This window comes from Lycium barbarum, chromosome 10 (assembly GCF_019175385.1).
Source record: "Lycium barbarum isolate Lr01 chromosome 10, ASM1917538v2, whole genome shotgun sequence".
Lineage (NCBI taxonomy): Eukaryota > Viridiplantae > Streptophyta > Magnoliopsida > Solanales > Solanaceae > Lycium > Lycium barbarum.
The window spans coordinates 116470734-116486735 of NC_083346.1; the positions used below are offsets into that span (position 1 = coordinate 116470734).

General features: G+C 33.2%; 1 protein-coding gene across 1 annotated transcript; it reads left to right on the top strand.

Moving 5' to 3' along the window:
* Positions 1-213: 213 nt before the first annotated feature.
* Positions 214-4650, top strand: LOC132614594 (uncharacterized). Its single transcript, XM_060329078.1, has 4 exons — positions 214-1540; positions 3611-4043; positions 4133-4201; positions 4497-4650. The coding sequence occupies exons 1-3, from the start codon at positions 1535-1537 to the stop codon at positions 4147-4149; spliced, it is 456 nt and encodes a 151-aa protein (XP_060185061.1). The 5' UTR covers positions 214-1534; the 3' UTR covers positions 4150-4201; positions 4497-4650.
* Positions 4651-16002: the final 11352 nt, after the last annotated feature.

A 16002-nucleotide genomic window follows, 5' to 3' on the forward strand; every position in this document is an offset into this window, starting at 1 on the left:
CCCAAGCCCACCCTACCACAGACCCCCACCCCACCCCTGCCCCACCCTCCACCATCCATCCCACCCCATCCCTGCCCCACCCTCCACTATCCATCCCACACTACCCCCACCCCACCCCCGCCTTACCACCCATTCCCATCCCCAACTACCCCATTCCTCTGCCACCCACCCCAACCACCACCCACTACCCCTCACCACCGCCCAACCCCACCCCACAACAACTCACCCCCACCCTACCACCCACTACGCCCACCCTTATCCTACAACCACCCACCCCTCCACCACCACCCAATCCCACCCCAACCCTCATACCACAACCACCCACCTCACACCATCCACCCCTCCACCCCCTCCCCCCCCCCCCCCCACTACCTACTTATTTTTTAAATTCCTATTTTATTCTTTACCTGAATTTTATTAATATATATAAACTAATTTCTATTTAAGAGTTAAGGGTATTTTAGTAAACTTACAAGTTATTATACAGTACCATACAGTCAAACCAAACAATATAAATGTTATTAAATCACAACAAACGATACAGTCTATCCAAACATGGTGTTCATTAATACAGTACAGTACAATACAATACAACATCATACTGTACCATACCATACTGTACATTAATGAACCACGGGAAACAACCATCCAAACAGAGGGTTAGTCAAAGAGTAGGATGAGAAATGGTCCTCAATATGGAACTAACTTTGAATCTGCTAGCTTTAGACGAAACAATACCCAATTCGGAGACCGCGAACCAACAGAAAACTAGACCTTGAACCCGCAACTAACCAAACAACAGTCTATTGCTTCTTTTTTTTTTCTTTTTCAAATCTGAAACATCGAACAAAATAAAACAGGGGAAGTGGGTGTTTGGGGGTTAGTTTCGAGTTTTGAAAAAACCGGGATGGTGACGGGGTTTTAGGGTGGAAATTAGTGGCGGTCTTAAGGTGTTTTAATGGTGATTTCATGCGAAAATGGATTTTTTAGGTGAACCAAAATGAAGAAGAAGATGAGTGATTTTTTTGTTTTGTTTTGGGGTCTCTGTCCGTGTCTATTTTTCTATCTCTCTATCATGTATATATCATGAAGATTCCCAAACGAAAAAATGGTGAAGAGGGTGTATAGGTATGTTGGTGGTTTAATGGTGAGTAAAAAAAAAAAAAAAAGATGATGATGATCTGTCCGTCTCTTTCTCTATGGTTTGTGTGTGACTAACTGGTGGTGGAGATGAGTGGTTACCAGAAATGGTACCGATGCCAATGAAAGAGCGACGTGATTGTACCCCTATCGCATATTGTGATTTTTCTCCCGAAAATTCTAATCTCCTAATAGGTACACATACATGCAAGGAGTTCGAAGTTTCAATGAACAACCAAATGAGATAAAGATGGAGTTTTACTCAAGGATAATTTGAAGAAGGTGAAGTTTATAGTAACTTTGATCTTTATCAGTCTAAGGCTGCAAATTGGAGGGATACACTAGCTTGTGTCATGGCTCATAATCCTCCTAGTAGTGATGAATTACCAGAAGCATGCAGGTAATTTTCAGCTCTAAACCCTTTCATATGCTGTAAAAGAGGAATATAACTTACTTCCTCCATCCCGATTTATGTGACATTTTTTTATTTTTAAGATTTAAATTATATAGAGCTAATGGTTAATACACATACATGAAGTATCACTTTTTGCTAGTTTTCTACGTGAACTAACAAGTGTTTTCTTTTCTGCTTGAACTACCAACTATTATCAAAAGCACACCTCGAGATTATAAACCATGCCACATGCATAGGATTCCTTTCTTACTTAAGTTGGTGGAGAATTTTGTGTAAAAGAGAGCAGCTCGAGATTGAGAGAATCGTTCCTTTTTTTAATTGTTTCTGGTTAGGTGGAGAATTCGTGGAAAGAGAGGCGGAGATGGAGAGGGACAAGATACGGTTGTTTGGGTTCATCACTCTCCATCTCCGGCCTTGGCTATTAATTACTTCCTTCGTCTCAAATCAGAGTCACCTTAGCAAAAATCATGCCCATTAAGAAATTAATAAATACCATATCGGTTAGAAGGTTTAGTAGTAAGAGATTATTTGCGGAGGCAGATCCAAGATTTGAAGTTTATGAGTTTTGGATTCTAAACTTTTTGTGTCATTGAGTTCTAAGTTAATATTAAGTAGATATTAAACGAATTTTTAGGACAAACACAGGAATTGGAGCAAACTACTGGTATTGCTGAACCCGTAACATCTATTTTACCTCTGCCTCTAATCATTTCGCGTTGGTAAGGTGAAAAATTATAATCCCGGGGTAAATTATGGAATCATTTATTTTTCCGCCTATCATCTCTTTCATTTCTGACTCTCTCATCTTGTCCTATGTGGTACGCAATAACTATGTTACTATACAGTGAAATTTGTTTGTCTGAATGGATAAAATTGGCCGTTAATATAATCTGTATTGATCCGAAGTGATGATAGAATTCACTAGTCTAAAAAATCTCTATTGTCCAAATGGAAAACGAACTTTTTTTTTCCTAAGATAGAAGTCACTCTGTGTATGACTTCGGCAAAACCTCCCTTACAATATTCAGATATCCACCACATTCCATATCTGGAGACCTCAGAAATCAATTGTAGAGTTGTCAAATTGAAGTAACACTATAACAAGGGCGGAAAATATCCAGACCTCAGAAATCAATTGTAGAGTTGTCAAATTGAAGTAACACTATAACAAGGGCGGAAAATAATATAAGAATGGGTATCGATAGAAAGGGTGTGTTTGGTACGGAGGAAAATATTTTCCAATGTTTTCGAATTTTTTTCATACTCGGTAGGTCAACTTTTGGAAAATATTTTTCTAGGAAAACAAGTTAATTTCTTAAAAAAGAGGAAAACAAATTCCACATTGCTTGTGTCCTTCCGCCAGCCAACACACCTCATCTTCACTCCCATCTCGTAGCCCATCCCCACCACCCCACACCAATAGTAGTATTTGAAGTCCGGAGCCTAAAGGGCACTATGCACAAAATAAACTAAAAGGGGTGCTCCATTCCACAATATACCAAAAGGGGTATAACGTGGAGGGGCCAATGTTATACCCCCAATTTTTTTTTCACCCTGTCAGACCAAAAAATAAAATAAAATATATATATATATATATATATATATATATATATATATATATATATATATATATATATATATATATATATATTCTAAAACCAGTCCACGTTTTACAAAATATAAATTTTGTAAAATCGTTGCGCTGTCCACGACACGTACAACAGATGCCCAAAATTTTCATTCTGCCCTAATTTTTCTCCATCTTTCTCCTCTGCTTCCTCCTCCATTCTTTTCAACTTACAGAATTTCTTATCCTTTTCCTTCTCCTTCATTTATTTTCTTTTTAAATCCTGCATTGCAGTCTAATTTTTGGAGCAACTTCTTCATTAAAAACCTTTTGTTGTTATCTAAATTAAGGTATTTTTTCTAACTCATATAATATTGTATATTTATAGTAGATGTAGGATATCTGTTTATCTTATATATCTTGATTGTATGGATTCTTTAATTTTTTGTTTGTGTTATTTTTATCTGAACTTTAGACATGATTGTTAGAAGCCTAATGTGCAAGTTCCTCGTCGCCAACGTCCTAATGTACCAAGACCTGCGGCTCATGGTAGAGGACGCCAAGCAGATACCAGATGGGGTCGAGGCCTTGTGGATCACCAGTTGGTTGATGAGGATGAGGTTCGTTTTGATCAAGATATGCCTAGCTCATTGATGCCTGCAGCTGATGATGCATATTACCCAATAATAGATTTTGGTATGTCCAGCTCATCGACGTCTGCTCCCGAGGTCCAAACACCGATCGTAATCACACGTGAGGGGCCTTTTCAGGCATTTGCATCGTTTAAGCCTATTAGCCTCGCAGGTATGGCCCAATGCTATGGTATTCAGACAGGCACCTCTTATGGAGTGACAGATGATTTTCCTGCATTCACTGAACATAGCTCTTCAATTGGAAGGAGATTGACCTTTACCGACATGAGTATTCTAACCACTCAAATAGCTTGTATCTTGTTTAATTTCATTAATTTAATGGCTACCTTATGTGTCTATATTATTTATTTTGCATAGTCTCCCATGGCATTTGATGTTGGATCCTCACACATTCCTATGCCGGATGTACAGACCTTAGAGCCACAGGTTCGCTTTTTATTCAAAGTATTTATCTATTAAATTAGATTAAGAAGTCTTTTAAGGAGTGATATGGTGACTCGTGGTTGTTATGTGGTGTCTTGTTAGTGATGTTCATTGTTGTTGGATTGCTTTGGTTGTTTTTGTTGGTATATGGTATTGGAGGAAGTCCTTGTTACAGGGGAGATGCTATCCGATTTTACGTAGACAATTAAAACAATTGCTAAGAAAAATTCCCTTTTACTTTATTTATCTAAGGAATCTAATTGTACAAAAATAACTTCTATTTTTATGGCATTTACAGGATGAGGTAGTGATATAAGAGAAGGTTCACCAACGCATATCAAAACGAGAGCGCCGGCAAACTACGTGTGGCACGAGGGGGAAAAAGGGACAATGTAAAATTTGAATTTTATTAGTTATTGAATTTATCTCAAATCTCAATTCTTATGTAATCTTTCAAGAATACATAATATGTCTTGTGCTTTTTTAGTTAATTATTATATGACTTGTGTGAAAAGTAAAAACTACATTATAAGATGCCTCAACCTCTGAAAATAAAGGTCATAGGTATTCATTGAAAATAGAAATATAGGCAGGTTCAATTTACTTCAAAAGGAAGTTACGCAAATTTTAAAAAAAAAAACAAGAAAGAACAAAACGGTTCCAGCCAAAAATTTACAACAAAATCAATTTTTGCAAAACGTTGGCATGCCAATGTTTTGCAACATTTGATTTTGTTGTAAAACGTTTGCCGGGAGCGGTACGCAATAATTGATTTTCTTGTAAAACGTTGGCCGGCCAACGTTTTGCAATAATTGATTCTTGATTTTTTTTTTTATGCATGTTATAGCTGAGAATCCGTGCAGTCGTCAAATCTGTCATGCAGTCGTAAAAGCAAAACAGTAAATTAATTTGTAATTTTTTTTTTGTTAAAGCTGATAATCCATGCAGTCGTCAAATCTGCCATGCAGTCGTCAAATCAAGCATGCAGTCGTAAAAGCAAAACAGTAAATTAGTTTGTACATTTGTTTTTGTTAAAGTTGAGAATGCATGTAGTCGTCAAATCTGCCATGCAATCGTCAAATCAAGCATGCAGTCGTAAAAGCAAAACAGTAAATTAATTTGTAATTTTTTTTTGTTAAAGCTGAGAATACATGCAGTCATCAAATCTACCATGCAATCGTCAAATCAAGCATGCAATCGTAAAATCAAACAGTAAATAAAAAATTTCAACATCTGCATTATTACATTCAGAGGTCCGTGATTCATTTTTTTTATATATCAATTGAGATTTTTTTAAGAATTCCCCAATTCTCTCTTGTATTCTGCATATCTCTTGTAGACTCCATTTTTTCAAGAATTCTCCACTTCTCTCTAGCGTTCTCCATTCATTTTAACATTTGTATTCCCTTGAAAATAATATCGAGGAAAATTATGTAAGAGTTAATTTATATTGGGGTGGTGAAGTTGTGTACGAAGAAGATTCAGTGAGATATAACCGTCATCCGGGAGCGGTACAAAGGTTTCCAATCTCCCTCAAATACGATCGTCTAGAACGTGTTTTCATAAGCAAAATGGCCATAACTGGTCCTAACCTTTCAGCGGTTATCACTGGGCGATATCCAACATCAATTACGGCTAGGGGATTTCCCCTTTACGAAGAAACTCTTATTTCGGACGATGATTCCTTATCGTTATTTCTTCGAATTCTTGATATATTTAGAAATCATATCAGCATAGAGACACTTGACATGTATGCAACTGTTGAACGCTCTACCAATGTTGAAGTACCCACTCACGATGAGTTTGATATTCGAGGTACTACGTATCTTCCCGCTATGAATATTGGGCTTGAAAGAGGTACACCTCAACAAGAAACAATGGTAGGTGTTGGTAGCCAGTCACATAACTTTGCTTGGACTATGCACAGCTGTGATATTCCTGGACCGAGTAGTGCTCCAGATACAAGTGAATTAGGTAGTGGGAGTATAGTTCGATATCTCCCTACTCAAGTGGAGACTATGCAAAGGTAAATACAACGATGTTTTGTTCACTTAAACTAGGAGACTTCTAACTAATTGTTTTTGAGATTTGAACGCCTTAAATTTTGCTATGTTTGTAGGTGTAATGATTTTGAAGAAAATCCTATATTGACTAAGCTCACACAAATTGTGAGCAATAACGATGTAGCTAATGATCACTCAGATAAGCCAGATAGTGATATCCCATTAGATCACGCAGAAACAGATGATGATCACTCATCTGATGATGATGGTCATTTTTATGAAGACGTTACTGCCCGAGGTGATGGTAACGTTACCTATCATTCTAATGAGACTCCATATTTGGATAACACAGAAGAAGGCCCGGATGATTTTGCCTTCATGAGAGATGATGGTCCAGTTCGACCTGCACTTTGGGATCGTAAAAAACCTGAAAGGTCGCAATGAATATTCTTTTTGTTTGTTGGCCCATTTTTAGGGGGTTGATAATTTTCCTTGTATTATGCAATTAGGTATGTTTTACAGAACAAGCAGGAAATGAAAGGCGCAGTGAGACTATACTGTCTCGAAGAAAAGAAAGAGTTCATTTGTGATCAGTCCAAAGGTAATTTTTGGAGGGTTATTTGCAAGCGTGATATGTTGGGATGTGAGTGGATGATCCGTTTTAGAGAAGTTTCAAGCGGTATGTGGAAGGCAGGCAAAACGGTTCTCCAACATAGTTGTCTCACAGATAATTACAGGAAGGATCATTCCAATTTGAACAGTCACCTAATTGCTATTACGTTGATACCATATATTGCGGTCGATCCATACATCAGTATTAAGTCAGTTCAGGAAAAAAATAAAAGGGTTGCATATGTTTACTCCTAGTTATAGAAAAGCACAAAAGGGGCGTAAGAAAGCTATTGAAATGGTATTTGGAGATTTTGAAACCTCTTTCAAGACATTGCCCCGATACATGGCTGCCTTACGATAATTCAATTCGGGGACCGTAGTTGAGTGGGAGCGCCAGTCAACTACAATGCAAGGCGAACACATCTTCAAGTTTCTTTTCTGGGTTATAAACTAAGCATCGATGGATTCAAAAATTACAGGCCGGTCATCTCAATAGACGGCACTCATTTGTACGGTAAGTATGAGATGAAACTGTTAATTGCTGTTGGAATTGATGCGGACAATAACATTTTTCCACTTGCATATGCTATTGTTGCACGTGAGAGCTTTGGGTCTTGGACGTGGTTCCTTGTGTTGTTGTGGAGACATATTGTTTGTGGGAGACAAGAATTGGACTTATTTTTTACCGTCATCAGGGCATCTTGCAATGTGTCCAAACACATGATTGGTTACAACCACCATCCACACACTATAGGTTTTGTGTTTGGCATTTGAAAAGCAACTTTAATAAAAAGTTCCTCAACAGTGACCTTGAGAAGCTAATGTAGTTGGCGGCTACAGAGCACCAGAAGAAGAAGTATAAAATGAGGATGCAACAAATCAAAAGATTGTCACCTCCAGCGCATCTGTGGTTAAAATATCTTCTGGAGGAGAAATGGACATTGAATAAGTACAACGGTCATAGGTGGGGGGCTATGACAACGATTGTCTCCGAGTCTTACAGCGGTTTATTGAATAAAGCTCGTGGAATGCCCGTTACTACCATGGTCTGTTATACATTTAAAAATCTTGTTGATTGGTTTGTTGAGAGAAGCACCCTTACTGATTTGTTGATTGCGGATAAAAAGTTTTGGCCGCTCGCTATTGAAAAGAAGTTTGATGAATACTGGGAGAGGTCCCTAAAGCACATTGACATGAAGCAATACAATATAGCTGAAGGGGTCTTTGAGATTCTGACATTTGCACACGAAGGTAAGGGCGGAAATATCCATAAAGTCTCTGCCGAAGGGAAAAAGTGTTCGTGTGGGAAGTGGAGAAACTACCATATGCCATGTTCACATGCCATTAAATTTTGTGATATCCACGGAATTCAACCAAATACCTATGTTAGCAAGTACTACAGTTGCAGGTATTACAAGCAAACGTACAGTAGAAATTTTGCACCGTTGGGTGATGAGGCATATTGGCCACCTTCTCCCTTCAGTTTAATTGTAAACACTGAATACGAGCGAAATTCAGGAGCGTGGAGTACAACTACAAGGAGGAATGAAATGGATATAGCTCCTGCTCGCATGGCTAGGAAGTGTAGTACGTGCAAGCAAACAGGTCATAACAAGAATCGCTGCCCCGACAGAAATCAGTAGTTGTTGTTGCTTGTTGGTTCTTATGGTTTTTCCTAAGTTGTACGATCGTTGTTTCCTTATGTAATCTTTCAAGAATATATAAATATGTCTTGTGCCGTTTAATAACGTATGTAATTTAACATTCACTACTCAGTTAATGTGTGACGTTTATTTAACTTATATTTTAGTATTTTTTTATGTTCGTATATGTAACACATATTTAATTATTGTATGAGTTAAAATATTTGTTTGAGTTAATTATTATATGACTTTTGGCGTATGTTTGAGTTAAAAATTAAAAAATCACTTAAATTTGTTTTATTAAAAAAACAGCCAGATATGATTTAAATCTGGCCAACATCTTAAAAACTATTTTTGTAAAACGTTGGGTCAGGTAAAATGTATATATATATATATATTGTAAAACGTGGACTGATCCACGTTATACTTTTAAATTATTATTTTTTTTATCTGACAGGGTGAACAAAATTTTGGGGTATAACGTTGGCCCCTCCACGTTATACCCCTTTTGGTATATTGTGAGCACCCCTTTTGATTTATTTTGTGCATTTTAGTGCCCTTTAGGCTCCGGACTTGTAGTATTTGTTTAGATTATATATAAATACTTTTAGGATAATATTTCTTGTTTACGTATCGATCGACTACAAGAAAATAAGTAAGAAACCCACTTATTTTCCAAAAAAAAATATTTTCCATGAAAAACGTTTTCCTTTGTACCAAGCACGCCCTGTATTGACAATTTTATGCTTTTTTTAACTTAGGTAATTAAAATGGAATATGTTTCAAATAGATTGAAATTTATCGTATGATGTAGGTTTCAAAATACAGTTGTTTGACATGATTATTGGCTTTTGAAAATTGTGATTTTCATATTTTTTGCATGATATACTCCCATAAAAAGGCTTGTGTTATAACTTACGAATGAAAAAGCACTTTTTTGCGCGGATTGTCCTTCTTTTGGGGTGGTCTTTATTTTGGCCCTCAAATTGATTGTCTTTAATTTTTGTTCTTCGCCTAATATCCCGAGGTTCTAGGTTCGAACCCGAGCTCAGTAGAAGGAATTTTGCAAGGAGGGAATTTAGATTCGCAAGGCAGAATTTTGCCTTCAAAACTCTGCTTTAAGGTTAAGGCAGAATTTTGCCTCTGCCTTAAGGCATAGTTTGCCTACAAAACTCTACCTTAAGGCATAGTTTGCAGACAAACTCTACCCCATCAAGCATAATTTGCTTGCAAACTCTGTCTTAAGGTATTGTTTTACGGGCAAACTATGCCCGATGGGACAGAGTTTGTGGGCAACCTGTACCTAGCGATTTTTTTTTTAATTTTCGCCTGAGTAGGGATTCGAACCCAAAACCCTAAGGTTCTAGGTGAAGAGCAAAAGTTAAATACTTTCATTTTGATGAGCAAAAATTAAAGATCGCCGCAAAATAAGGGCATTACTGTGAATTGGCCCTGAAAAGGGGGTTCTATGACCCAAATACAAAAGCTTAATGTTTAGGGTCCCCAACAACAACAGTGAATCAGGCGTTGTGGTTGAGGAAAATATTAATAATTAATTTGCATATAAAACAAAGGAAAATTCACACTAATACAACTTTTTAAAATGGTAATTAAAAATATTAAAATTACTTCTAAAAAATTACACAAATATAGTTTTTTTAAAATTTTAACTTTTTAGTTACACAAATACAACTTTTTACCTTCCTAAAATATCAATACAGAGAAAATATTATATTTATTATATTATATTACTAGTATGTACAAAATCCTCAAATTCCAAAAAATTCCAAAATAAATCTCTGCTTTTCCCTTGTTGCTGGGTATTTCTCCATACAAAATCCCAAGAATGAGTTTCTTCTTTTCCTTGATATTAATGCGTTCACCATGACAAATTTGTGCCTCTTCCGTATGAGCCCTTCGCAAGATCCAAGAATCCCTAAAAGTCTTGACTTTTCAATCTTAATTCTCCCAAGAATCCCCAAAATTCTTTCCTTTACGATCTTAATTTTCCCAAGAATCCCTCCACCATCATTACATGAAAATATACCTTAAAAAGTATATGGTATATTCAAATTGGTATATTTAACTGAAAAAATGATAACAAAATATTTGTGAATATAATAATAGAAATTAGTATATTTAAATTTGTATATTATATATAGTATATAATATTACGATATTCCTAATATAAGAATATATTACTCTATGTGCCAACCAATTGTACTCTACAATAACATATAAAATATACAATATACAATATATAGAAAGAATAATATAATTACTTATGGATTACCTCTAAAATAGGATCTTAATTAATAATTGACACCCCATCCCATAAAACTTGGCTTCCTTTCTGCCATCACATATTAATTATTCATTTTTTTTCTCTCTCTCTCTTCCATGAAATAGGAAAATTAACTCAATTAAATTTATATTTGTATATATTTAATATAATAAACAATATATGCCTCATATATACAATAATTTATGTGGTCAAATATATATATATATATATATATATATATATATATATAATACTTTTTGTTTACTATACATAAGAAATTATTTTATACTCCCTCTGTTTCAATTTAAGTGAACCTATTTCTTTTTTAGTCCGTGCCAAAATGAATGACCTCTTTCCTAATTTGAAACAAATTCACTTTATGAAATGATTTATAGCCACACAAATATTCAAGACTTATTTTGAACCACAAGTTTCAAAAGTGTTCACTCTTTCTTAAATGTCTTGTCCAGTCAGATGGGTTCACATAAATTGAAACGGAGGGAGTATATAGTATATACTAGTTAATATACATAAAAAATAATATTACATATAGTATATAATAGTGAAATATACGTAATATATAAGTACAAGAATATATATACTTGTTCAAGGAATTGTATAACATATATCATATAAACAGTAATATACTATTTTACGGATTAAAAGGCTAGCTGAGTATATTGGGATGTTTAGAAAAGTAATTAATGTGTTCTGATATGTATTTAATTTAGTTATCACTAATATAGGAAACTTCTTATTATTAGTCTTTTATTCATAGCAACATTTTTTAATTTATTGTATAAAATCATACATATATCCTAAATATAGAGTATATATTGTAGATTATGTAATTTAGTTAATAGTTGTAGATTACGAAATATTTTACTTATTTACTTATATTTATGTAACTTCCCCTAAAACAAACTGAAGGCACTAAGGTATTTGTGGACAATATTTCTTGCAATCCTGTAATTTATGGGAAGATCAAACACTTCAACATCAAGCTTTTCTTCTTAAAGAAAGTGTAAAAGAATGGTGATGTAATTCTACTCAGTTGCAAAACTGAGGAGCAACTAGCTAATATCTTCACCAAATTAAAGTTACCAAGTAGCTTGATGTTGTCAGGCAATTGGAGTTTACAACTCTTAAAGCAAAGAGGAGCGTTAGAAAAATGCATTAAGAACTGTCATAATTCTATGTTACTAATTAATTTAACATAATCAGTTAACTCATGACGACACGAATTGTAAACCTAGTTGAGATGGAAAAGATACCATTTTCATAATAAAAAATAAAAAAAAATCTATATTGTCCTGACATAAATACGGAAAAAGTTAAAGAAAAGTGTATACGGAAAAATGCAATGAAAACAATAAAACAGAAAAACAAATCCAAATAAAAGCATCAAACTTTTATAGCTAACCTAATCTTTCACCATTTTGTTACAAAAGAAAAAAAATTATACTTTCTGATGCAAAGAATATTGGTCGAGTAAACGATGGACACATTTATTTTTATTTTTTTGTGAAAGTTTGAGCCTGAATCTCTTCATTTTAAAAAAAATAAAAGATCTTCAAATTGAAAAGTATATAAACAGTGTTATTGAATTATGAATAAAGTATTGTAGACATCGAAATTCTAATTGAATTAATCCATAAAAAAGTTGGATTAAATTCTAAGTTATTGACATGTTGATCGAGTCATATTTTGGTTAATAAAGTCGGATTAATTGTTTAAGTCAAAATTACATGACCTGAATGAAATTCAAATTACATTTAGGTTAGTCCATTAAATTGGGTCTCCACAAGACGATCCCAACCCACGTCTTTCTAGCCCAAGGTCCGACTGGAATTACTTTGGGACAAAAATAGCTCCAAGCTCTAGCTCATACATATATAAAAGGGTCACATATCCTTTTGAAGATATCTTGAAAGTTGCATAACATATTGACTAGAGGTAAAGGAGAGCAACAACATCCATATTAGTCTTTGTTGCTCCCAAACGCACACGCAAATATACGTGGTCATACAAGTAATATATGTTGACACCCAATTTTGGCCCTCTGTATTTAAAAATTAACTTCTTTAGGCTTCCTAGTCATTAAATAGCACAATATTCTGTTTTTATACAATTTTTAACTTTAATATAATTTATTGATGATTGTCCTTATTTTTAAATAATAGAAATTTTTATCAATTTATTTTCATTTTAAATAATTATTTTGTTACAGTCGTTTGTATATAAACAACATGCTAATACAGTTTTACTTCAATTAATTAACAAGTCTCCTTAATTCAAATCACATTTTTTACTTTATTCACGAAATTACCTTAAATATATGTTTATACTTTATTATTTTTAGTTACAGTCTATTATTACATGGAAGTCGGAGGAACTAATTTTAAACATAGATAAGATTTAGCACATGGTTTTGAGAAGCCATGATTTTGTGAAGCCCATGGTTTTGGCACATGAGTTTGGATAAAAAGTGGTTTACCTTTGCCTATATAAAGGAGGCCTTCCCCTCTCATTTTTCTCATCACTTGCACACTACCTCACACAAATTTTTCTTCTCTCTACACTCTCTAGATTTTCTTTCTATAGAAAAACTAGCAAGACTAGCACTTTCTTCCTCTTTTTTATATATTTTTTTAAATTGTCTTTATATTTCATTTATACATTGCTTCTTTACTTATTTATATATATTGTCTTTACATTTATTTACTTGCATTGTCTTTATATTTTTTTTATATAAATTGCTTTTATATTTGTTTATCTATATTATTTTTACATTTATTTATATACATTGTGTCTTTAAATTTCTTCATATATTGTTTCTATATTTTTGTATTCTTTATACATTTTTTTTTACATTTTACATACATTTTCCTTACACTCTCCACACTTTTCCTTTATATTATCTTACATCTCTCTATTCTTTTATATATTTTTTATACAAATACGTTATATACATATACATGTACATATTTACATTACTTAACTACTAAGAAAAGAAGAGAGAAACTTTTCATTAAAAGGAATGCACTCTACATTTTTTATGCATTATCTTTATATTTTGCTATATTGTCTCTACAATTTTATTTATTTTCAATACATGTATACATTGTCAAGTATTATCTTTACACTTTTGTCAATACCATCACACTACATGCCTTTTTTTTTTTTAATATATTTTGCTATTTACATTTACTCTACATTGGCTATACATTATATTTATATTTACCTATTTTCATTTGTATTCTTATGTTCTTCTTACATACATCATTCACCTATACATTTGTTACATTACATACACTACACTAATCCTAGGGACAAATCAAGTTTCATCATTCTTTTGTCAAATCACTTTTTCAAAAACTTTATGTCAAATCATCTTTTTAATAACTTTTTGTCAAACTACTTTTTCAAGGACTTTGATCACATTACTTTTTTAAAGAATCTTTATCAAATCACTTTTTAAAGACTTTATGTCACATACCTTACTTTTTGACTTTTTCAATTTTTTTTTAACTAATATTTTTTCTTTCATCTTGCAATTTATTACAAATACTACACTTTTGGCCGATGAAAAAATTTCCGTCGATTTTCAAGGCCTCCCATGTACAAAAGACGGGTTTTTTATTTTAAGTTTATTTATCATTTCTTTAATTCATTAAATAGTTATTTATTCTCTTACTAATACTTTTACTAAGTGTTTATACAGGTACCCGGAGATACATCCGAAGACAACACTCGGAAGGAACCCGAAGACTTCATCGAATCACTGTTTGTATTTACTTTCCGCATTTTTTTTATAACTGTAAAAAACATAAACTCATAGTATAGTGGAAACTTTATTTTTGGAATGACGGGTCGATATATTTATTTACTTGTCCCCTTGTTTGTTAAACTTAAAATTGTCATTCGCTTTACACAAGACTTAGGTCGTCAATACTTTCATAACCAGATTAAGTTGATTTGGTATAAATACTTTGTTAAATAAATTCACACTTTTGACGTTTAGGCAAAAATACTAGCCCATCCTTTATTTTATATTCTTTATATACTCTTAATGCAACTTACATTTTATATTGTTTCGTGTACACTAATACATATTTTAATTAAGTTAAATCAACATTTTGACGCTAGGCAAATATTAAGTCGTCCATTTACAAATCTTTTATTCTTTAGAGGCATTACACATTTTCACTCATTCTTTATCCACGATCCCTTATACTTATTTTTACCAATGCTTTTTTCAATTATTTTGTTTCTTTATTATTTTGGTAGGATATTCATTAAACAAACACTTTTTTGATGAAACGGTAGAAACAAGTCAAATCGACTTCACTTTTTTCTGAATTCTTTTGTTATATAAGATCTCTAAACTAATGAATATTCTTAAAGTCTTCTTACATTCTTTATGCATTGATATATCTAGTTATATAATTTTTTATACATTTTTTTATGATATACACTCTTTTATATCTGAAATACATTCTTTATATGTTTCACATACCTACATTCCTTTATATACATAGACATACATTCTTTATATACTTGATATATTTATTTTACATACTCTTGCAATTTTTTATACATTTTTTACACTAACATATATACGCCCTTTATATTAACAGATACACTTTTATTCTTACGAGGTACATTCTCTTTATACTCTTTTATATTTTCTTTTTTAATATACATTCTTTATGAATACTTGATACTTGATATACATACATTTTTATACACTGTATATACTTAGCATATTATCACCTAGTGTAGATTTTCATGAAATCACAACATTTTGAAAACAAGTAATAATAATGATAAACATATAAATAATCTCCCTCTAGTGTTCAGTTAAACTAAGTTTAAGGACTGTCTTCGGACAGGCTCTGAGGGATGCTTAATACCTTCCCCTTGGGGTAAATAAAACCCTTATCTAGAATCTCATAGGTTTCGTAGACTAAAATGGAGTAGACACACAAATACATATAGGTTTCCTTATTTTCCTTTAAAAATTAGGTGGCGACTCTAACCCCTTTTTAAACCAGTTAGAATAACCGTAAAGTTGCAAACTATCTTGGACCCGTTCAAAATAGGGCGTAACAGAATGACGACTCTGCTAGGGATTACCTAGGTTTTGACCTTAACAGACTTAGTTTAAGTGAGCACTTGAGGGATATGTGTTTATTTATTTGTTTTTATTATTATTACTTGTTATGTACAATATTATATTTAAAAGGACACGAGCCAAAG